This window comes from Ostrinia furnacalis, unplaced genomic scaffold (assembly GCF_004193835.3).
Source record: "Ostrinia furnacalis isolate ACB-3 unplaced genomic scaffold, ASM419383v2 OfSCF3544, whole genome shotgun sequence".
Taxonomy (NCBI): Eukaryota; Metazoa; Arthropoda; class Insecta; order Lepidoptera; family Crambidae; genus Ostrinia; species Ostrinia furnacalis.
In genome coordinates, this window is record NW_021133783.1 from 447,410 (window position 1) to 470,526 (window position 23,117).

Consider the following 23,117-nt stretch of genomic DNA (forward strand, 5'->3'; position numbering starts at 1 on the left):
TTGGGCGATATCTTAGCCATATGGCTGCATTAAGGGCAACACCACACGGAACTAGGGAGTAGCGAGGGCTACGATATTAGCAGGCGAAGAAGGCTACAATACAATGATACACTACGAAGCTGTACGCTACAAAGTGTTACGGTAGGTGATTCTGTAGCAGTGAGATCTGCTAAACGTAAGGCACGTAGGTGACACTACACAGTCATACCTACAGCGCTACATACTGCTACGTTATGCTATGACTACTATGCTATGGTAATTGCTAATGCTACAGTACTGCGATCGGTCTCGCTACAAGATGCTAGGTTTTAATTAAGGTGTTTCTGTAGCAGTCGGATAAAACTGCTACATAGGTGCGTAGACGACACACATACAGCGCTACGTACTCGTATTGCTACGTGCTACAATTTGATTACTTGTAGTTGAACTACGGTAAACTAATGCTACAGTACATAACTGCATTAGGTTTTTCTGTAGCAGTCCGATAAAATTGCTACATGAGTGCGTAGACGACACTACATACAGTGCTACGTACTGCTACGTGCTACTATTTGAGTGCTACCGTAATGCTACAGTTCTGCGATAGATCTCGAAGGCTACGTTTTTATCTAGGTGTGTTTGTAGCAATGCCATACAGCGCTACGTACTGTTACGATAGATTTTTGTAAGGAATCATCATCAACAGCCCTTTACAGTCCACTGCTGGACTACGAGCCTCCTCCACTATAGTGGAGGATTTTGCCATAATCTCCACGCTTGGCAGGCGGGTTGGAGATCGCAGTTTAAAAGATTGATGTTTTTCAGAGAGCGCTGCTGCCCATTCTCTGTTTGATGTGTATTCCCTAAGTCGCCTCTTACGACACCCGCGGGAAGAGTAGGGGTTGGTGACAAATGTATTCTACTCTGCCGTCACCACACGGCTAAGCTTTATAAGGAATAAGCTTTGTAAGGAATAAGAAGATGTAATTAGAAAAAGCTTGAAACTTATTGATACTACAACTTATTTTTGGTGTAGTGTGACCCTAATACAGTGCACTCGGCAAGTCATTTGGTGTTGCCGTATGGGGTTTGATATTATTCTAATGGACCGCTTCGAGTTTTGAGGCTTCCACTTGCATATTACGGCGCAACTTCGCGATAGTAAGTCCGTTTTATGATAGAGTCCGCTGCATTAGTGCTAAGTGCCGTATTTGATGACGCACTTGGCTTCAGAGGTGTGGTGTGACGAGCACTCTGATTGGCAATGGCAATTAATTAAACCTTATTATTGGTTGTCATGTGAATGTTGTGGCAAGACATCAGCAGGCAGTGAAATTTACCGAACAGGCAACAGAAAATTATTTCGAAATGCAAACAATGTCACAAAAAGGGTAAAAGATAATGACTACGCAACGCAATGAGTCTCTGAGGACGACTGTAACATCCAGAAATACCGCACTTTGTTGTTCATACATCCATCTTTCAGTACTCGTCGTATATTCGTCACAGTAATCTTTCTCCCGGCCTGCACTAATCTCGGTCGTGTTTACGAACTTTCAACAGATAAATAACGCAATAAAGTGGCGGTTTCGCAACCGAATCAAACGCGTCAATTCGCAAAGCCCGCCACTTACAACACGTGCCTACAATAAAGTGGGGATCCACTAATATTTTGATCCAGAAATATAGTGTATCCGGGGGGAATTTATGGGAGCGGGGTATAAAAACGTCGGCGCGTCGTGCAGCGCGCGCGCAGTCAAAGCGCGTCAAATTATGAATGTTTCCCGACATTTGCGCGAGTTGTGTGACAGGTGACATGGCCGCATCCGCCGCGCGCGGTGATCCGTACTTTATTTATAATCAATGCTCTCTCGGATTCAGGAGTTATTGAATCCTTATGTCAGATTTCCCGAAATAACAATTGTTCTTTGGTGGTATGGAATTTTAATTGACATGTTGTCCTCCAGAAAAGGAAACATAAGCCGCGTACGTGTGGTCTCCATTCATGATTGTATTGTAAACATGGAATAAATAATATTATCTAACTGAAAAGACTTACCGATTGCTGAAGGTCTTTGAACATTTCGAGCAGCTCCAAGTGTCCTTCAGCGAGTGTGGCACCGGAATCACGATCTTATTCACCTTCGCCTTCCTTGCGCCTTTGATGTGCACCATCCTGTTGTGGTTCGCCAGCGAGGACTGTCTACAAAAGGAGGCTCCGCAAGTATTGCAGACATACGGCCTTTCGTATGTGTGCTGCTTCAGGTGGGTTCGGAGGGACTGCTTTTTGAAGACCTTAGGGCATAAAGGGCAGGTGTACATTAGGACTTCTTTGTTCTTCCCGCAAACATTCCGAAACTCTTTGATCCCGTCCCCGTGCAATGTCTCGTGGTAGTAGCACTCGGCTTGGGAGTCGGTGGTGAAGAGGCACTGGCTGCAGTTCCAGACAATCGAGGAACTCAGAGTACTTGTGCTCGGGAGCTGACAAGCATTGTTTCTAAGATGCCAGGTCACTTCTTGTGGGAAGATGAAGGACATTCCACACTTGGGACAACTGAAACCAAACAACTGGATTAAGTTTTAAAAAGATTTCTTCTTCTTCTTCTTTTATTATGGCAACGGCTTTGTTTTGAGAACCATGATTTCGCCAATGTCACGTTAAAAAGATTTTAAGCAGGTACAGTATAAGTGACAAGTCAAATGCTTTAAGTGTTTTCACTTTACTCACTTCTTTTTGATGTCAGGGTGCTCGAGACGAATATGTTCTTTCAGTACCAAAACATTCTTTAATATCTTTACGTCAGTGCAGTATGGACATTTCTTTGTCAAATCTTTGGTAGATAGTCCTTTCTCTTTTATTATTTCATGCTTTCTTATTCTATGCTCTAACGTGTATCGGTGATGTTTCGCTTCTAATGAGTTGGTAAACATCTTTGAACACACTAAACAGAGAAATTCCTTTTGTTTGTGCTTGAATTTCAAATGTGCGGCTAGTTTCAAGGAAGTTTTAAACTTAGCTTTACAGAATTGGCATTTGTGAAGTTCTTGATAACCGTCAGTAGCTGTATGCGATAGTTTGTGACCAGTTTTATTACTGTGCTGCTTTAATTCTATATTATATCGAAATTCCTCGCCACAAATTTCACATTTTAATATCGCCCTTTTTCTTATGATAATTGGCATAGACCTGTTTATAACTGCCACTACTTCGCTATGGTCAGATCCTGTCATGTGTTCCAACATTTCCTGAGATGTAATACACTCAAATTTACAAAATGAACACCAGTATCTACCATCTAAAGAAGATGTTGTCGATTTGTGTTCTTCTGAATACCAGTGTTGCATGAAATTTGAAAGCCAATTCGTGTAAAATTTACATGGGCTGCATTGGAATGGCGCCTGATGGACTATTGCGTCTATGTTGTCTAGAATCAATTGCTGGTACGCCTCACTTTTAATGTTATTTGCTTTCCTGAAGTGGTAGTGTGAAATCAGATGCTTTCCCATTAGATGTAATTTTACACGCGACTTGCAACCAGAGCAGTGTACATAAGCCGGCTTCCTCTTTCTTTTTTTCTTTTCTATTTTAACGCTCAGCTTAGCTTTAGATGTCTTTGTTTTTTTCTTTTGCGTTCCAGCATAAATAGTATCGTTAGTAAATCGCGAAGGGCGTAATAGCCTTTTGTCGACGGGACGAATTGGTTCTAGATGGCCAGAAAATTCTAATTCATGTTCTGGAAGAACTTTTCTCATGTGCAAGCTGGACATAAGATGTTTTTCATAAATCGCCCGGGAGCCTAAACGTCTATTGCAAGGTCCACACCAATATTGAACCGATCCTTTATTTTGAATCGTAGTTTGCATAATTTGGGTTTTCTCGTGTCCAGGCACCCATTTGCCCTTTGTGTGCCCAGGGGGTGGTGCATCATAATCGTCGTCTCTGTCATGAGTATCAGTCATTATGGGCTTCCATTTGCCCCCAGTATGTTCTTGTTCCTCTCTCATATCCCAATCTTCATGATCAGGAGAATCCGGTCGCCATTTTCCCCCGGTATAGTTTGGAGGTGGTTTCCATTTCTCACTGACATTATGAACTTCTTCTTCATCATCCTCCTCTGAGTCATCAGATTCGTCATAGTCAACGTCTGCTTTGTAGTCATTATAATTTGATATACTGTACGTTGATGTCGGCACAACTTTTTTGACGTTACCGCTAATGCTAGCAACCGCATTGATTAGTTTTGTTTGGTTGTCTTCGTTGCTGTTAATTCTCAAGCTAGGCTCTCCGATCCAGTCCTCTTCTCTCAAGTTGGTCAAAGGACTGATGCGTGGGATATCCCTAGATGTGGATGCTTCGGATAGAGTTGTTTTTGTGTCAAGTACTGCTTTAGATATAGGTGGAGTCAGTCTTGATAGTGAGGACTTCTTGACACTACTTTGCAGTTCTAACGATTGGAAGAAGACATCAGCGCCGAGGCTGTAGGTCGGGTCTAAACTGTCAATGCTCGGGAGTTCTGGTTTTGAAGTGGAGGATTTGTTGTTTTTCCCGCATCTTTCTTTTCTGTGCTTGACGTAGTTGTCGAGGCCGACGATGGTCGCGTTGCACTTGATGCAGAGGTGGCTGTCGTCATCATCGTCGTCTCTCGGCGACAGCATCTGTGAAGTTAGTGATTGATATTACGTGGAAGTTAGGGTGTGAGTAGTGGCGCAGATAGGCAGATAAGACGGATGGGGGTGAGCCGGTGACATCGTCGCGCGGTAATGGCCGCTAATCGCGTGGGTAGGCGGTATTAGCGGTGACGTCGCCGTCAGCGAACTAGGCCAATAAATCCGCTTCGAATTATTTAACTGCGGAATACCTAGTTGTTTCGTGATGATCGATAATGTATGCGCTACGGGCGCGGGCTCATTACGGGACTAAGTTCCGATTGCAGAATATTTGCATGGGGCGATCTATCACTCTATTAACGGTAATTTATTGGTTTTCTTTGTTTTGTGTTAGGGAATAGTTGTGGTTAATAGACTGCAATGTGGTTTGTGTTTCGACGAGTAAATATTTCAATGGGTTTGACAGAGTTGCAAAGAAGAATAATTAATTAACGAATTCAACAGTAAAGGAATCGCTACCTTGTGATTTCTTTCTGACACTGTTTCCAACTTTCTTACAAATAGGTTCACGTTTGGACAGAATGCTTTAATTAGTCTAAACTTAAACTTATATGACTAGATTCCGTAAATCGTATCAGCGCCTTAATTTACCTCTTGACCGACATAGCTGATGCAAGTATGTAATGTGTTTACGTATAAATTATGCAAGACTCAATGACTATAAATATACTGAGTACAAATAAAAGGAAGCCTTGCCCTGCCATGACCTACATTCGTAAACTTCCTTGAGCATTGATTCGCAAAAGCTCTACAAAGCTGCAACGGAATGAATGATGACGGTGTAAGGAACTTCGTGTAGTAACCTTATTTTATGAAAACGACAATTTAAACAAGTGAGGTTCCACGAACACACAATTATCTTTAGACAATTTTTACACTGTGCCGTCTGACTAGACGTTGGGACTCCAACCAAACCAAATGACATCTTAGTGAACTATTGAAATCCTTGGGGGAGGTTTTTGTCCAGCAGTGGACGTTATTTGGCTGAAATAAATGAATGAACGTACTATTGACGAGGAATTGATGACATAATAGGTATGATGCGACTCGTAGTTCATTTGTATTTGGTTGAGAAAATCTCGTACTGAAAAATCTGAATCCTCACTTAAAATACCTGACCTGATTTTGAAAATTTCCTTTTTAAAACTACACATAACGAGCATCGAGTTTCTTTTCTCAATAGGTTTTCCTCGTCTCTACCACATGGTGTTTTCAGTTTAACCCTATTCACGGTGTTTCCAGCGAAACCCCATAAGTCCGAGTGACAGCCGCGGTGACGCGCGTCAATCGCCGCCTGACACCATTGTTCGGTGACAAATGACGCGTCATTACCGTCACATTCGTGGAACTTTTAATTATTCCCGCGTCTTTCGCCGCTGACATGACGTATTGATTTTTACTATTGTTAGAGAGGGAGATAGAAATGGCGTAGAAGTAAATCCACTCGCAGTTCACATTTGCGAAGGTGTATATCTTCAAACCTTTTCGTATGGAAGATGTCTTCGCCAATTTGGTTTCAGAACTAAAAACATTCGTCAATCGTCAATAAAGTCGTATCATTACTTAATTTCACTATGAACTTCATTTTTGTTTATAATAATCGTACCATAAATGGCACCGAGAAGTTAAATTGTCGTCGTATAGGTAGCTTCTACGCTTTCTCCGTTCTCAGTTTGAAGGGTCACAGCAGTGACGAGTGACATAAGCGCTGCCAGGAATCGCCTGCATTTTTAACGGGGCAATACCGGTGGCTCAGTGGGACATATTTTCATTTGCTTTTCTTTAAAACATTACAGTTTTTTCTGAAAGTTGTTTCAGCTACTTCTAATGAAATCTATTTTCAAAGTAAGTGCACAGTATTCACGAGTGATGAGAACAACTGGATATAAATTTAACATAACTGAAACCTCTCAATCAAGCTACACATACAAGTACAAGTCATTAAAAAGATCATATAAAATAACATTTAATTATTATGAATTTTAAATATATTTTTAAGAGATACTTAAATTATTCAAACTCTTAAAATGTAGAGATTCAGAATTGCACTCTCTAGAATTGTATTGTTAACATAATTTTCAAGTTTTTAAAGCAAGCTTCAAATTGTAAAGGTAGAATTTCAAGAAGTTTCTTTTTCCTTTATCTACCTTCTAAAAATCGACGCGCATACTATGTTAGTCATTTTATCACCCGCCTGCAGAAAAGGTTAAATTTTCCACAAAGTATTTTACATATTTACAGTAGGTAAGAAGAAACAAATGAATCGAGCTGAGATCCAAAGGAGTGAATCGTATAAAAGATAGTAAAAATAAATGGCAACACTATGAGAAAATAGATCTTTGTGTTTATTATATTCGCCCGACTACTCCGCGCTGTGAGCTGAACGGTTTGAACTTCTTGACGCGTCTGTCTGTCAGTCGTCTCAACTGCTGTGTTCCACTTGGCACTCTATGTCGTACCAATTGTCTAATAAAATGTTCTGTAATAATTGAACGAAGGCTAAGTAAACTTAGGTACAGGACCGAGGCATTACTACATACAATTATTATAAGAGGAAATTAACACTCAGCATCAGGTGCGATTGCTGCCAAATACCTGATTTGTTACCTTGTTGTTATGTAGGTATAAAAAAAAATTGTAACTTTGAACTTTCATGAGTAGGTAAATGATGATGAAATTGAAGGGAAAGTAATATCCAGGGAAATTTTTGAAAGAGCGAGAAGGAAAGCAAAGGAAAGAAAATAAAAAACTGTTCACAATTTATATTGCATATGAATAAAAGAGGACACTATCTGATAGAAAAATTACCATAAGATAAGACTTAGATTTTCTATCATAAAAGAGTAAAATAAGCACATTACGATGTAGAGTTCAAATGCTGCTTCTATCCATCCAGCTCTAATGAGTTGCCAATGCGCAAAAATGGTTCCAAATTCAAAATTTAAAATTTTCTTTCAGGCACAAAAAGTGTACGGAGTGGAGCGAACCCAGCGTCGTCAAAGGCTGTCGCCCGAATAACGGCGTCGGCATCGATCGGCGCGCGCTGCCCGCCGTCACCTCGGCGATTGAAGTGTTTAAAAAAAACTTTAAAAAGTTACACGCGCGATTGTTAGGCAAAGGCATGCATTTTGGACTGACGAAGGGGTTGGATGGTGTTTTGTTTTTATTTTGCTGAAATGTAACGTATAAAGTTTGGAATTTAAGGGTGCACGTATTTTTGCGATAAGGTGCTGGCAGCTCGAAGAGGTTTTATTTTTTTGAGTTGCAAACTCCTTAAAAAGTAAATAAAGGTAAGAAACAGGCCCAAATTTTGAAGGTCCAGATTCCAGGCTATCTAGAAGTAACTGTTTAAAAGTAAATTATTATTAGTATCATACGCTTTTGCATTAGGTAGACAAAAGAATGCACTTTGAAAAGCGTAGATATATTTACATAGACAATGACACAGTTGTGTTTTTTTTCAATCCGCCTATGATAATAAGTTCATAAAACTAGATTATAATATTTTTTTTAATTGCATAAAATGCATAAATTCAGCCATAAAGTCGTTTATTTTTTGCAAGTAGAATTTTAAAAGGCGCTTTAGCACTTAGAAAATATTGCTTCTAATACTTTATTAGATAAATAAAATTTGTTTTCTTACAACTTTATAATTAATTAAAACGACTAATAAATTGTAACAGGCATGTGCAATTATTGTTTGCATACGTTATGCTAATGAGCGTACTAAGATAATTGCGAGGACTTAATTAAGTGCAAATTACACAATATTGTTAATATCGCATTGTTATTTGTTACATAGTACGCGTGAGTGTTCACACCCGGCAGGGCAGGCGGTAATATACTGCCTTTGTTAATTTAAGTATAATATTTTAAAAGTTTATTTCTTTATGTTGCAGCAAGGGCATAAGAATAGACATGTTGACACCACCAATCAATTGACGTACTTTTTAAAACTGTCAAAACGAAACTCTCCCATTGATTTTGTATGGCACTACAAGCAAGTGACGTCACTATTTTGTGAATTTTAATAAACTACTTTTTTCAATTAAAATGCGATCAAAAATCGTAATTTACAGGTAATTTAAAATTAATTAAGTTGTTAAGACCAGAACGAAGTGTCTTTTTGGAAAAGTTGTGATTTCGAATTAATGGGAAATGGTGTCAAATTGTCTATTGAAGCGTCAATTCAGTCAGCTTCTAGAAGAAGCTGCCAACAACTTTCAGGAAATTTTTACAATTGACTTTTACATTCTTACGCTCATAGAAGGATGTCAGTGTGTGTTGAGAGGGAAAGGTCAAGTGATATCGAAATCGTATTTTTGTAAAGTAGATCCTCATTATTAAGTTCCAAATCTATTAAACCGAATTTATTGGCTGAGTTTTTATGATCAGTTGTAGCCATTGTTACACAGAGAACTTGAAAAAGTCCAAGTAAAAGAGTGACGTAACACCTGGGTCCGCACGAATTCTGAAGAAAAGCTGTTTTCGTGAGAGGAACGGGATCTTAAGTATTTTTCACCTCGGCAGATTTTCGATAATTTATCATTGACTTATTAGTATTTTGTGTTATTTTCATAGTTATTCCGATTTGGAGGATTTGATGAGTGCTACTGACAACGCCACTCTTGTGGCGGAGTTTTGGGCTTACACTGTGTAGGGTTGTTGTCGACACGAAAAGAAGAAAAAGAAGTTATTCCGATTAATAAATACTGATTTTTATGTTTAAAATCTTGGTAAGTAAATTATTGAAAAAATACTGAAATGAAAATTACATTTCTCATTTTTATAAAGCCGATGGTTATTTGAATAGAAAACTATAATATCACACTTTTTAAATACCTTGGAATATTAACCGATTTTTGGATTTTTATGTGACAAACCAAAATCAAAAGTCCATAGAGTTCATCCTAATGTTGTTCTATCTCGTCCGTTTTTTGCTCAATTTCCTCGCTTTTTTCACTGTTAACATCTAAATTTTTTACACATTGTTGTACTAGATGTAAATTGCACATTTTCCATGCGATTCCCTAATACAGTCGTCAGGCGGAATGCAAGGTGCGTCGCCCGCGCAGCCGCGGCGATTTTTACCGCGCGTAAATCACTCGGCCCGCCCTGCCCTAATGGGAATTATAATTGATTCCCTCCCAACCGACGTACGTTTGATAGTAATGTCGGAATTAAATTGTCGGACGACTGTACACTAGGACTAACTTGCATTAAACAAAGTTACGAGTAGTAGGAAAGGGCGAGGGACTGAGCGCGATAGGGTTTTGAGCCATGTGAACTGAAGAATGTTGTGTCATGTGTTGTTATAGTGATAATCATCAGTTTCACTGGGGCTAGGGGTAATGTTTTAGTACTACTTAATGACTTGTGCGAATTCACAAGCGAATAGGCAAGTTAATACTTCCAATTAATTGGCACTTTTTATGAGTTGTCAAATTACGCTCTTTCACTCTCTCTAGATTCGTATTGATTTCAATAAAAAGTTACATCGACTCGACCCTACCAAGTAATATGTAATCTATTGAGGTGCATCATTAGGGGTTTCAGCGCTTAGAATAAAGTGTTATTTTGTCTTAATTTGCCTGAAAAACCGATCCAACTGCTTCAGTGTTTAGACTTTTGTGTGGTTATTTTTTTTCCAAATTAACGAACCTACTAATTTCCGAATATTATAGGCAATTAAAAATTATTAGTGTGTAACATAAAAAAAAATCACCTTTTGAAAGTCATCCTTCACAATATTACCCGCTCATTCTTCATCCCTTTTAGAGCCCAAGGAACCCCCGACCCTGTCACTCCATCACGGCATAATTACCGTCCAACCAAGTTCCGTGCTTGATCAATTAAAATGCGCATACCGTCAGGTCTCTGAGGACTGATCCGTTACCGGACTGCAGGACCCAGGGAACTTTGCTTTGAAGGATTGCCACAGGATTATCGGAAAAGTGCGCATTTGATTTGTAGTTGTGAAAAGTAAACCAGTTTAAGCTTAAGTATATTACGTACGTAAATAAAGGTGGCTGATTGCCTACCTTTAACTGTCAGATATCTCTATCAAAGACCTGTGAAACCAAAAGTTCAAGTTTATCTTGCAGATAAACTGCTTAAGCTATCGGGAAGTTTGTAAACTAGTGGTGAAGCAGGCCTTAAATTAAACCATCTACGTGTCATCTGCTAGGAATGTAGAGTCATTTTGTGATTATTATGTGTATGACTTAAGGCTTTTCTTCGAAATGAGTTAATCAAATAATGAATTGTCGAAAGGACANTTTGCGAAGGTATAATGTATATCTTCAAACCTTTTTATCCTAGTCATTTTAAGTCTTACCTTAACTTACTTCATTTTTATTGGCGGTCAAGCTTGAGCTCTGGCTACACAGGAGCAGTGGGAACGAGTGGTGGGAATATTCCTTCATGGAAATGACTTCAACTGTTAAATATTATGATTTCATTCCTATGGAAGATATCTTCGCCAATTTGGTTTCGAAACAAAAACATCGCAATCAATAGTCAATAATTTAGTTTTTGTTTTTAATAATCGTAGCATAAACTGTGCAGAAAAGTTAAATCGTCGTGATGTAGGCAGTTTGTATGCTTTCTCCATTCTCAGTTCGAAGGGTCACAGCAGTGACGAGTGACATAAGCGTTGCCAGGAATTGCCTGCATTTTTAACGGGGCAATACCGGTAGCTCAGTGGGACATATTTTCATTTGCTTTTCTTTAAAACATTACAGTTGTTTGAAAGTTTTTCAGCAACTTCTAGTGAAATCTATTTTCAAAGTAAGTGCACAGTATTCACGAGTGATCTATTCAACTTATTTTAGAGTTCTCATTTAGGATCACGATCAAGCTACATATTAAATACAAATTATTTAAAATTTTCTCTTAAAATGTAAAGATACAGAATCGCACTCTCTAGAATTTTCAAGTTTTAAAAGCAAGCTATGCAGAATGCAGTCTTCAAACTGTACAGGTATAGATTTTTGTGAAGATTATTTTTTCTTTCAGCTATCTGTGAAAAGCGGGGCGCATACTATGCTAGTTATTTTATCACCTGCTTGCAGAAAAGGATTTTTTTCCAAAAAGTACATGCTCTTGTTATTTTAGGTCACTGTTTAAAAAAAGCAATGGAAACTATTTGAAAAGACTAACCATTTATCTACATTGTTTGACTGAAGAACTTTACTAGATCTAGTTTCTTGTTTGTTAGTGGTATAAGTAAGTAGGTAATTTTGTGTTCTTCAGAAAGGTTTATTTTTTAAGTAACTTTTAGTAAGATTTTTCACCTACCTACATCAGCTATGTAGTCAACTTCTTTTATAAGTCAACGCAATATCCTTTGTTTTATAGTAAGAACAAACAAATTATTCGAGCTGAGATCCTAAGGAGTGAATCGTATAAAAGATAGTAAAAATAAATGGCAACACTATGATAAAATAGATCTTTGTGTTTATTATATTCGCCCGACTACTCCGCGCTGTGAGCTGAACGGTTTGAACTTCTTGACGCGTCTGTCTGTCAGTCGTCCGAACTGCTGTGTTCCACTTGGCACTCTATGTCGTACCAATTGTCTAATAAAATGTTCAGTAATTTGAACATTGGCTAAGTAAACTTAGGGACAGGACCGAGACATTACTATAAGAGAAAATTTTAACTTCAAACTTAAACTTTGTAATGAGTAAGTAGATGATGATGATATTGAAGGGAAAGCACAATCAAGGGAATTGTTATCCAGAACAAGGAGCAAAGCAAAGAAAAAACTATTCACAATTTATATTTCCTGGCTGCATATTATGAATAAAAGAGGGCATTGTCTAACAGAAAAGAATCCATAAGACTTAGATTTTCCGTAAAAAGTAAACACAACACGATATAGAGTTCTACTGCCGTACGTACTGCCTCTATCCAGCTCTAATGAGTTCTTCTTCTTAGTCGTTACGCTCTTGGCAGAGCGGTCGTGGTCACGTTGAGGCGTTGTTCACATCGGTTGTAGAGGCGGATACAACTCTCCGCACGATCTCCCTCCATCTCTCTCTATTGGCAGACTTTCTGGTGCAGTCACATAAGTCGTCTCCTACTGCTGCTTTCACTTGGTCAGTCCAGCGCATTGGTGACCTGCCACGCGATCGGGTTCCTTCGACTTTGCCCTGGACGACCAGTCGTTCTATGGAGTTGTCATCCCGCCTCGAGACATGTCCGAAGTATTGCAGTATGCGCGACTGTACTACGGTTGATAAACGCTGAGTGACACCGAGCTCCTGGAGTATGGACACATTGGTACGGAACTCTGTCCATGATATCCCGAGCATCTTTCTCCAGCACCACATCTCTAGGGCATCTATCTTCCTCTTTTCCAAGTCGCGTACTGTCCATGTCTCTGCTGCGTAAAGAAAGATGGGGAATACAAGCGCTCGCACAAGTCTAACTTTGGTGGCTTTGGTAATGTTGCGATTCCTCCATAACTTCCTTAACTTCTCCATCGCAGTTCTGGTTATGGCCATACGACGTTTTACTTCATCTACGCAGCCGCCATTATTTGAGATGAGAGCTCCAAGATATACGTAGGTCTGAACTACGTCACAGTTCGCAATGTGTGTCACTTCGGGCGAATTTTCATTAGAGCGATCCACGATCATAACCTTGGTCTTCGATCGGTTAATCTTCAACCCAAACGTAAGGCTAACGCGCTCCATTTTGAGAAGTAATTCTTCCATAAGGTCAGCGTTACTCGCAAATAGGGTAGTATCATCTGCATACCGCAAGTTCGCAATTTTGTATCCACCAATTGCAACACCATCGGTCCAGTCTTCAAGAGTGATTCGCATTATAAGCTCGGTGTACACGTTAAATAGTAAAGGTGATATTATGCATCCCTGTCGTACACCCGCACTTGGATGGAAACTATCCGAGAGGAGGTCATCCGTCCGCACTGAAGCTGTTCCCCCTTCGTAGAGTTCTCTGAGCAAGTGTACGAGGTGTTGCGGGGTTCCCATTTCCAGTAGAGTTCTCCATAAAGTTGGCCATTTTACAGAGTCGAATGCTTTAGAGAAATCAACAAAGCATATATATGTCGGCTTATTGAACTCTCGAGCCTTCTCTATAATTTGACGTACGATGAGGATTTGTTCACGGGTTCCTTTACCTTTAACGAAACCGGCCTGTTCTGGCGCAATTTCTCTGGACAAATATGCCTTCAGTCGCTCGTTTATGATATGCAGCATTATTTTGCTAGCGTGCGTTATTAGGGCAATAAGCCGAAAGTTGCCACACTTCTTCGTGGAACCTTTTTTATGAAGGGGCACAAATACTGTGTGACACCATTCAGAGGGCCATTTGCCCGTGAGCCATATCTTGTTGCAAATGGTGTGAAATATATGAACGCCTAATGAGTTGCCAATGCGCAAAAATGGTTCCAAATTCAAAATTTAAAATTTTCTTTCAGGCACAAAAAGTGTACGGAGTGGAGCGAACCCAGCGTCGTCAAAGGCTGTCGCCCGAATAACGGCGTCGGCATCGATCGGCGCGCGCTGCCCGCCGTCACCTCGGCGATTGAAGTGTTTAAAAAAAAACTTTAAAAAGTTACACGCGCGATTGTTAGGCAAAGGCATGCATTTTGGACTGACGAAGGGGTTGGATGGTGTTTTGTTTTTATTTTGCTGTAGAACGTATAAACTTGGGAATTTAAGGGTGGTACTGGCAGCTCGAAGAGGTTTTATTTTTTTGAGTTGCAAACTCTTTAAAAAGTAAATAAAGATAAGAAACAGGCCCAAATTTTACACATGAAGGTCCAGATTCCAGGCTGACTAGTAACTGTTTAAAAGTAAATTAGTATCATACGTTTTAGCATTAGGTAGACAAAAGAATGCACTTCGTGTTTATACACAGTTGTGTTTTTTTTTCAATCCGCCTATGATAATAAGTTCATAAAACTAGATTATAATATTTTTTTTATTGCATAAATTCAGCCATAAAGTCGTTTATTTTTTGCAAGTAGACTTTTAATAGGCGCTTTGGAACTTAAAAAAAATTGCTTCTAAGACTTTATTAGACAAATAAAATTTATTTTTCCTTACAACTTTATAATTAATTAAAACGACTAATAAATTGTAACAGGCATGTGCAATTATTGTGTTTGCATACATTATGCTAATGAGCGTACTAAGATAATTGCGAGGTCTTAATTAAGTGCAAATTACACAATATTATTGTTAATATCTCATTGTTACATAGTAGGTACGCGTGAGTGTTCACACCCGGCCCTGCCCGGTAATATACTGCCTTTGTTCATTTTACTACATATTATATTTTTTAAAGTTTTCTTTTTTTTTTTCAGCAAAGGCATAAGATGAAGCGTCTTCTTTCTAGGAGCTACAAACATCCTTCAGGAATTTATTTATTACATTTTTACAATTGACTTTTACATTCTCTCATTTTACACTCATCGAAGGATGTTAGAGTAAGTAGGTAAGGTCAAGTGATATCGTAATCGTATTGTAGATTTGACCTCCATAATTGCGTTCCATCCATCTAGGTATCCATCCATATTGACATCTACTAGACTTTTATTATTGACTGGATTATTGTGATGAGTTGTAGCCGTTTGTTGGCTTCACAAAGAACTCGAGTCCAAGTTAAATAGTGACGTAACACCTGGGTCCGCACTTCTTAAGAAAAGCTGTTTACGTGAGAGGAACGGGAATGTCGGGAACGGACTTAATATTATGATGTCTTTTATGCTATTTTTTATTTAATTATATTCATGTAGGTACACTGAAAGATGTTGATTAATAAATATGAAAGAGGTTGATTCTAAAATATTGATGAAAACAGTGAGTATAAATAATTAATCAGTAGGTACATTATGCATTTGCGTAACCCAAAATTAATAATGCAATCTACTATGGATTATTTTGTGTCACATCGTATTTTTTTTTTTGGTTTTATCTTTTTTTCATGTTTTTAGGTGACAAACCAAAATCAAATGTGCATAGAGTTTATCCTAATATTATTCTACCTCGTCCGTTTTTTGCTCAATTTCCTCGTTTTTTTCACTGTTAACATCGCAATTTATACACATTATAAACTAGATGCAAATTCCACATTTTCCCTGCAATTCCCTAATACAGTCGTCAGGCGGAATGCAAGGTGCGTCGCCCGCGCAGCCGCGGCGATTTTTACCGCGCGTAAATCATTCGGCCCGCCCTGCCCTAATGGGAATTATAATTGATTCCCTCCCAACCGACGTACGTTTGATAGTAATGTCGGAATTAAATTGTCGGACGACTGTACACTAGGGCTAACTTGCAATAAACAAAGTTACGAGGAGTAGTGGGAAAGGGCGAGGGACTGAGCACGATAGGGTTTCAGCCATGCGAACTTTTTTTTTTTATCCACAACGAGGAAGCTCTTGGCCTGTATCTCACCTGATGGTAAGTGATGATCAGGCTGAAGGTGGCAGCGAGCTTCACTCGGAATCCTCAACCACTATCTTACCTCTAACTGCCGGAACACAACAATGCTGTTGTTGTTATGGCGACAGACTTAGGTAAGATGGTGGTTGCTAGCCGGGCGGACTTAGAACAAGCCCTACCAACCAAACTGAACAGAAAAATCTGCCCCCACGGAGAATCGAACCACCTCTGCGTCTCACGGTGGGCTGATATTAGAGCTTCATAGACTTAGCGTCGCTCAAAAATCAAGTGCCTAATTTTTAAAAAATAAATATGCCAATGTGTTCCTTTACCAAAAAGGAATATTTTATGTTATGTAACGTTTCTTGATAAAGTTATTATTTAATAAGTTATTGACAATTTCCTTTTTTTTTGTATGGAGCTCAACATTTGTTTTTATTTTATTCGTTATTCTTAAGCTTTCTTAAGAAATTGACTTTTGTATTACGTAATGCAACATATAAGCTATGTTATCACCAAGTGTCGCACTTCGGAAATCTTCGGAACATTGTCATTTTGGACTTTAAAATAAAAAAAATATAAATTAAGAATAACGAATAAAATAAAAATAAATGTTGAGCTCCATACAAAAAAATAGTAATTATTGTCAATAACTTATTAAATAATAACTTTATCAAGAAAAGTTACATAACATAAAATATTTCTTTTTGGCAAAGGAACACATTGGCATAGTTATTTTTACAAAATTTGGCAGTTATTTAAAATTTTTATTTTTTTTATTTTAAAGTCCAAAATGACAATGTTCCGAAGATTTTCGAAGTGCGACACTTGGTGATAACATAGCTTATATGTTGCATTACGTAATACAAAAGTCAATATCTTAAGAAAGCTTAAGAATAACGAATAAAATAAAAATAAATGTTGAGCTCCATACAAAAAAAAAAGGAAATTGTCAATAACTTATTAAATAATAACTTTATCAAGAAACGTTACATAACATAAAATATTCCTTTTTGGTAAAGGAACACATAGGCATATTTATTTTTTAAAAATTAGGCACTTGATTTTTGAGCGACGCTAAGTCTATGAAGCTCTAATATCAGCCCACCGTGCTGAAGCAGGTGGTCTTACCACTAGACAGAGGCGGTTACATGCAAATTACTTATGCGTTATCATCTTCATCATTATAGTCGACGTACGTATTTTTGAATTAGGGGTGACGTATTTTTGACTTGTGCGAAATTACTAGCGAATATAGAAGTTGACGCCTCCAACCAGACTAGCTATACTATCGCTATAGTTTATTTTCATATTTCTAGCAATTCTGGTAGATCACATGATCAACGAGGTAAGTACATTCCCACGGGAAAATACATATAAAATTTTCACTTCTACGGAGCACAGTCAAATTAATATAGAAATTAAGCTTGGTTTTAACTCCTAAAAAACAATTCCTTTTCATTAGTCTCTAGATTATAGTGTTACTAAAACAAATATCGGTCAATATAGGCAAGAAGTAAGTGTGTTACATAAAAATGAATTTTGGCTTTTGAAAGCCATCCTTCACAATATTACCCGCTCATTCTTCATCCCTTTTAGAGCCCAAGGAACCCCCGACCCTGTCACTCCATCACAGCATAATTACCGTCCAGCCAAGTTCCGTGCTTGATCAATTAAAATGCGCATACCGTCGGGTCTCCCAGGACTGATCCGTTACCGGACTGCAGGACCCAGGGAACTTTGCTTTGAAGGATTACCCCGGTTTATCGGAAAAGTGCGCATTTGATTTGTAGTTGTGAAAATTAAACCAGTTTAAGCTTAAGTATCTTACGTACGTAAATAAAGGTGGCTGATTGCCTACCTTTAACTGTCAGATATCTCTATCAAAGACCTGTGAAGCCAAAAGTTGAAGTTTATCTTGCAGATAAACTGCTTAAGCTATCGGGAAGTTTGTAAACTAGTGGTGAAGCAGGCCTTAAATTAAACCATCTGCGTGGTATATATTAAGAATGTAGAGTAATTTTGTGATTATTATGTGTAGGACTTAAGGCTTTCCTTTGATAAAATGAGTTAATCAAATAATGAATTGTCGAAATGAACTTTCAACGAACTTGTAACCTTTTATCACATAAATCCTAAGATTACTCGATACTTAAGATCTCTATCCTTGGTAATACGCAAAGAAAATAATAGAGCTGAGATTTAGAGAAGAATTTTCATTAAATATGACGTCATTTAATACAAAATATTATAATATTTCTCTAAAGACACTGAAAACAAGTTGGGTTTTAGAGATAAAGCAATCAGACGAACCTATTTCACAGCAGAACTGAGATTAAATCTTCACCCAGACAAAGAACTTAATCAAGACTCAAACTTCTCAAATCTTAATAAATAACAGCCTTTAATCAGCTCCTCAGCTATCTGCAGCCATTTTTACTACATATTTATCTTAACATAATTCATGAATAAATAAAGCGAGACACGCTCGCCACAGAATATATCGCGACGTCTTCTTTTCATTAACTCGTATGAATAATATTATTATCAAACCTACAGACACGCGTTTCTTCTTATTACAGAAAAATAAACACGCTCATATCCCCTCAAAGGAATTTAAACTTTAAACTCATCCAACTTGAAGTTAGGATCGATCATCGCTCGCGCAGGTCATCCTTTCGATCGCATCCATTTCCACAAATCCGTGTCAGACGTAAAAAAGACAGCACTACTGTTAATAAATAACTCGTTTTTGTATTTATTGGTGTTGTAACGATGACGAATAAGAGATACGTTTGTAAAGGGGCTTTTGAACGTTGACGCGTGAGATATAGGCGCGGGCGCGCGCTATTAACTACGCGACGGGGCGCGCGCCCTGATTGGCGGGATGCGCCCGCGCCGACGCGGACTAATGACGCCCGCGCACTAAACCAATGACGGATCGCCACCTTTGAACCCATTGTCCGTAATATATAAGGGCATTAGTGACTTGTAATGGCCGATTTTATGTATTGCATGCATTTGCGCGGTGTGCTTACATAAGTGTAGTATTTGCTCCTCAGATCAAAGTCGTGAGCAAGAGCGAACCACCTATTTGTTCACGCACAACCATACATAATGTAAATCTCTTAACTAATCATCAATTATCAAACCCCAGACTTGACAGATCAAATGCTTTGATAAAGGCAACGACTGGCCTCTTCCATAAAGCGTCATATCACTTCGACCCTCTGCTGAGACTGCTGTTTTTCCAACTACCATATTGATAAGCTATCGACCTTGTGAATGTCGTTCAAAACTTGTTTCTTTCTTCATAAGCTACACAACAGCTACAGTAAAGGTCTTCGGAGGATTGATTCCTACATACTCGTAATTTGCAATTATTTTCTGTATTTAGAATACAATTCCGTAAGTAATACGTCCTAAAGGCATGTTAAGCTATCGGTCTGTTTGAGATTAGGTGCCTATATCGGATGTCTGTGACAGTTTATAAAATCTGACAAAAGTGTAGTGATCAAGACGGCAAAGATGGAAAAAAAGAAAAGGCCATGGTAAAAACAAGTTGCATCGACTAGCTGACCACGAGTGTCCTTTATCAGGTCATCCGTCCATCAGGCAGATATTCGTCTCTCGCTATGAAATTACTGAGGCTGGGTTGCACCATCTTACTTTAACTTTGATAAACGTCAAAAATCTGTCAAACTCCATACAAAAACACCGGTTAACGTTTTAGTTACGGTCAAAGTTAGGTGGTGCAACTAAGCCTAAATGTTTCAGCCGTCAGCTGAGAAGTAGACACGATAATAATATTCGCAATATTGGTACGTTATTAGCCGATTTCTATTCAGCACGTCGTGACGGATTTATGGCGTACAAGTGTACATTGTGCCTGAAGGATTGTATTTGCATTCAAGAATGTATTCTGGGTATTCGTGAAGACTTTGATTTGTATCGGAACATCTCACTAGGTGGGTCATAATCAAACAATGTCGATTGTTGCGCGCCGCCGCCGGCGACACGGCAACACTTGGCGATGTCGCGGCGATTGTGCGGAATTGGCTGTTTTAGTAATGCGCTTTGAACCAAAAACATCTAAAAGGTACAGAAGAAAACTTTTCCTTTTGCAGTTCGTATTTCAATTAGCTTCTGTCTCTATGTAGAGATGGTGTAATATCGGAACTAAATCAAGTTTATGAAAGCATTGAGTCTGACATTATACTTTTTTTTACTTAATTATACTTTAAGTGCTCCTAAAAACCCAACTTATTCATATTTTTTAAATTAATTTGGTATATTTTTCAAAAAACGGAAAACTGCAAATTTTTGCTCAAGTCTTACGTAAATGTCGAGAAACTAGGCCTACCTGTACACAGTAGAAAATTTATTGTTTTGAAACTGAAAATTTATTTAGAAAAGATACAGATTTTTTCTCATCAGACACATCATCGAACGACCGTCTTTCCCCCAATGACCGCGACCGGCCACAACCGCGAAGGTTTCAATTAAACATAAATCTCTCGCGCTCTGGGAATATACGCGGTTATTACTACTGAGTTTTGTTTACTATTATTTATTATCTCTATTACAGTGAAGGAATTGAAAACCTACACCGGGCAAGTATTTACAGGACGCTGTTGAAAATATATACGACTTGCTAACTTTATGAAATTGTGACTGACAGATACAGCTTTGCACGGTGGTCTTATTGTGGGTTTAGTTAAGTACGGTTTAGAATTTTAGATAATCCTGCTTCTAAATTAAAAGAGGGACAATTTTTTGGTTGTTTTTGAATTCAGTTGGATTCGTTAGTAATTTTGACGTTACCGTTCAGTTTATGAGCTGTCAAAAAGTCAAGATTCTTGTTACCTAGAACACCACAGGCATTTGAATTTTTTAAGTTATAAAAAAAATGTCTTACTCACTCATACAATCTATTGAGCATTGTTTCAATAAATTAAAATAAATTATTATTATTATAATTATCTTTCATTAAAATCTACAATGGCTAATACGGATTGGAAAAATATAATTTAAAGTATGTAATACAATTTTCATCTAACTTCATTAGTAGACGGCGATAAAATTATTCTTAGTGACTGGTATTAAATAAAAAAAAAATTGATTGTATTCTTAGAAACAATTGCATCTTCCTTTACTTTTATAAATAAAAAAAACAAAAACGAAACCTTGAAAGAACAGATTTTAGCAGAGCGTAGTTTCGATCTACGGACCTCTGGGTTATGGGCCCAGCACGCTTCCACTGCGCCACTCTGCTTGTGACAGAAGCGACGAAATTATCGAACAGTACGTCTAGTAGGAAAAACTTTCGAGTTCGTTTCGTTGCGTATTCAAAGTGTCATCGAAAAATTTTGTATGAAAAATTAAACAGCGCCCCCTAGGGCGGCTATAATATAGGGGGCGCTGTTTAATTTTTCATACAAAATTTTTCGATGACACTTTGAATACGCAACGAAACGAACTCGAAAGTTTTTCCTACTAGAGGTAGGTACAGTATTTGTGTGACTCAAGTCTATGACGAGAATCACGCCCGTATTCACAAACGATGCCTGCTTATGTGAAGCAGCAACTCGAACGCACAGCGTTGAATAGAGATCTGTGATTAGTTCTTGTGTGACCCTGTGCGTCCACGCGCACTGTGAGACCTCATAGTAATGTTTGTGAATACGGGCGTCAGTGTTGAATCCTGGTTTCTACCACAAAAAAATCTGTTCTACCATTTTTATTTTCAGATTCTTTATTATTTTTTATTTTTAGTGGATAATTACTTTATGGAGTTTAAAAACAAGGTAGGTAAGCCAATTTAAAATCAATGTCAATAAGATTCTAAGTATTTTATGAATAAAATTACTTTTTAGATTCTAGTTTGAAATTAGGTATATTTGTGTGTTGAATGAAAAGTGGTAAATTAGGTTTCAAAATATTTTTGAATACGCATAGGTCAACTGCCACTTTTTACTGATGCCAGTTTAAAGCTCTTACAACGTACCCACAATTTTATCCGAATTTCCAGCTACCAAAAGAGGCTTTTAATCCAAACAATTTCACAAATTACTCTCACCCTAAAACATTGTGATTAAATTGACATACGTGTACCTACCAATCACATTGCGATGTGTCGATGTCGCCATAATAACGCGAAAGCTAGCGTCTTGTGCGCGCAATAAAAAACAGAACAATGTAGCTGCGTTGACGCGCTTATTAACGGAGAAAATTGAAAATTGACTGAGCTACGTGATTGGCAGCGCAGGGCTTGCACAAGGGCTTAGGAGGAAGTACTTTCTTAAAGTAAAAGTTTCAAAATTTTTCAGTGTTCCTTTGAATACTGAAGGTTGCGGGAAGTACCTGGATGCGGGCAGCGTATATTAGGATCGGCCGTTATGGAAATCGTTGTGGAAGGCTTTTGTCCAGCAGTAGACGTAATTTTGCTGACGTACAAAAGAACTATTTTTAAGAGAAGTCTTAAGATTAATTAGATAAATATGATTAATACTTACAATTCTCACTGAACAAAACTACATACAATGAAACTACACATTAATGGATGCCAACCAGTTAAAAATATAATCTTTAAAATGGCAAAAAGAAAAAAAAACTATTTTAGGGTTTTAGCCTTTAGGGTTTGTAGCATTTAAGTCAGACTTGATAATTGATATCATAAGGCTAATTTCCTAAGTAACACACACAGTGTTTTTGTGGAATTAATGCTTAAATTTCATCATGAAAAATACTTGTGTATTTATTTTTGTAGTGTGCGAGCCCTAGCGGCGTATTAGCCGTGTGCAATATCGCTCCTGTTTGCGTTTTTAAAGCGCGCGCTTGACGCTAATCCATCATTTTGGCGGGAAATTGTTGGCTACATTATAAATTGAAGAAATAAGACTTTAATAAGATTTTAATAGAATGAAGACATTTTTTAAAACTAATAAAGTAAAACGAGTACTTACTCGTTTTACTTTATTAGTTTTAAAAAATGTCTTCATTCTGCTTAAATTTTTTTTTAATTTAATTTGTAGATATTTTTGCGGTATT

At 38.0% G+C, this 23,117-nt stretch overlaps 1 protein-coding gene and 1 non-coding gene across 2 annotated transcripts in view; both read right to left on the reverse strand.

The window, feature by feature from the left end:
• LOC114357916 (zinc finger protein 729) overlaps positions 1 to 23,117 on the reverse strand; it is a 49,366-nt gene that overhangs the window by 7,778 nt on the left and 18,471 nt on the right. The window contains exons 3-4 of the mRNA XM_028311719.1: positions 2,708 to 4,635; positions 2,039 to 2,533 (exon numbers count right to left, since the gene is read on the reverse strand). Of these exons, the coding sequence (XP_028167520.1) occupies positions 2,039 to 2,533; positions 2,708 to 4,635 (2,423 nt within the window). The remainder of the gene's footprint in view (positions 1 to 2,038; positions 2,534 to 2,707; positions 4,636 to 23,117) is intronic.
• TRNAM-CAU (transfer RNA methionine (anticodon CAU)) lies at positions 21,271 to 21,342 on the reverse strand. Its single transcript has one exon. It is a non-coding gene; the product is annotated as a tRNA-Met (tRNA).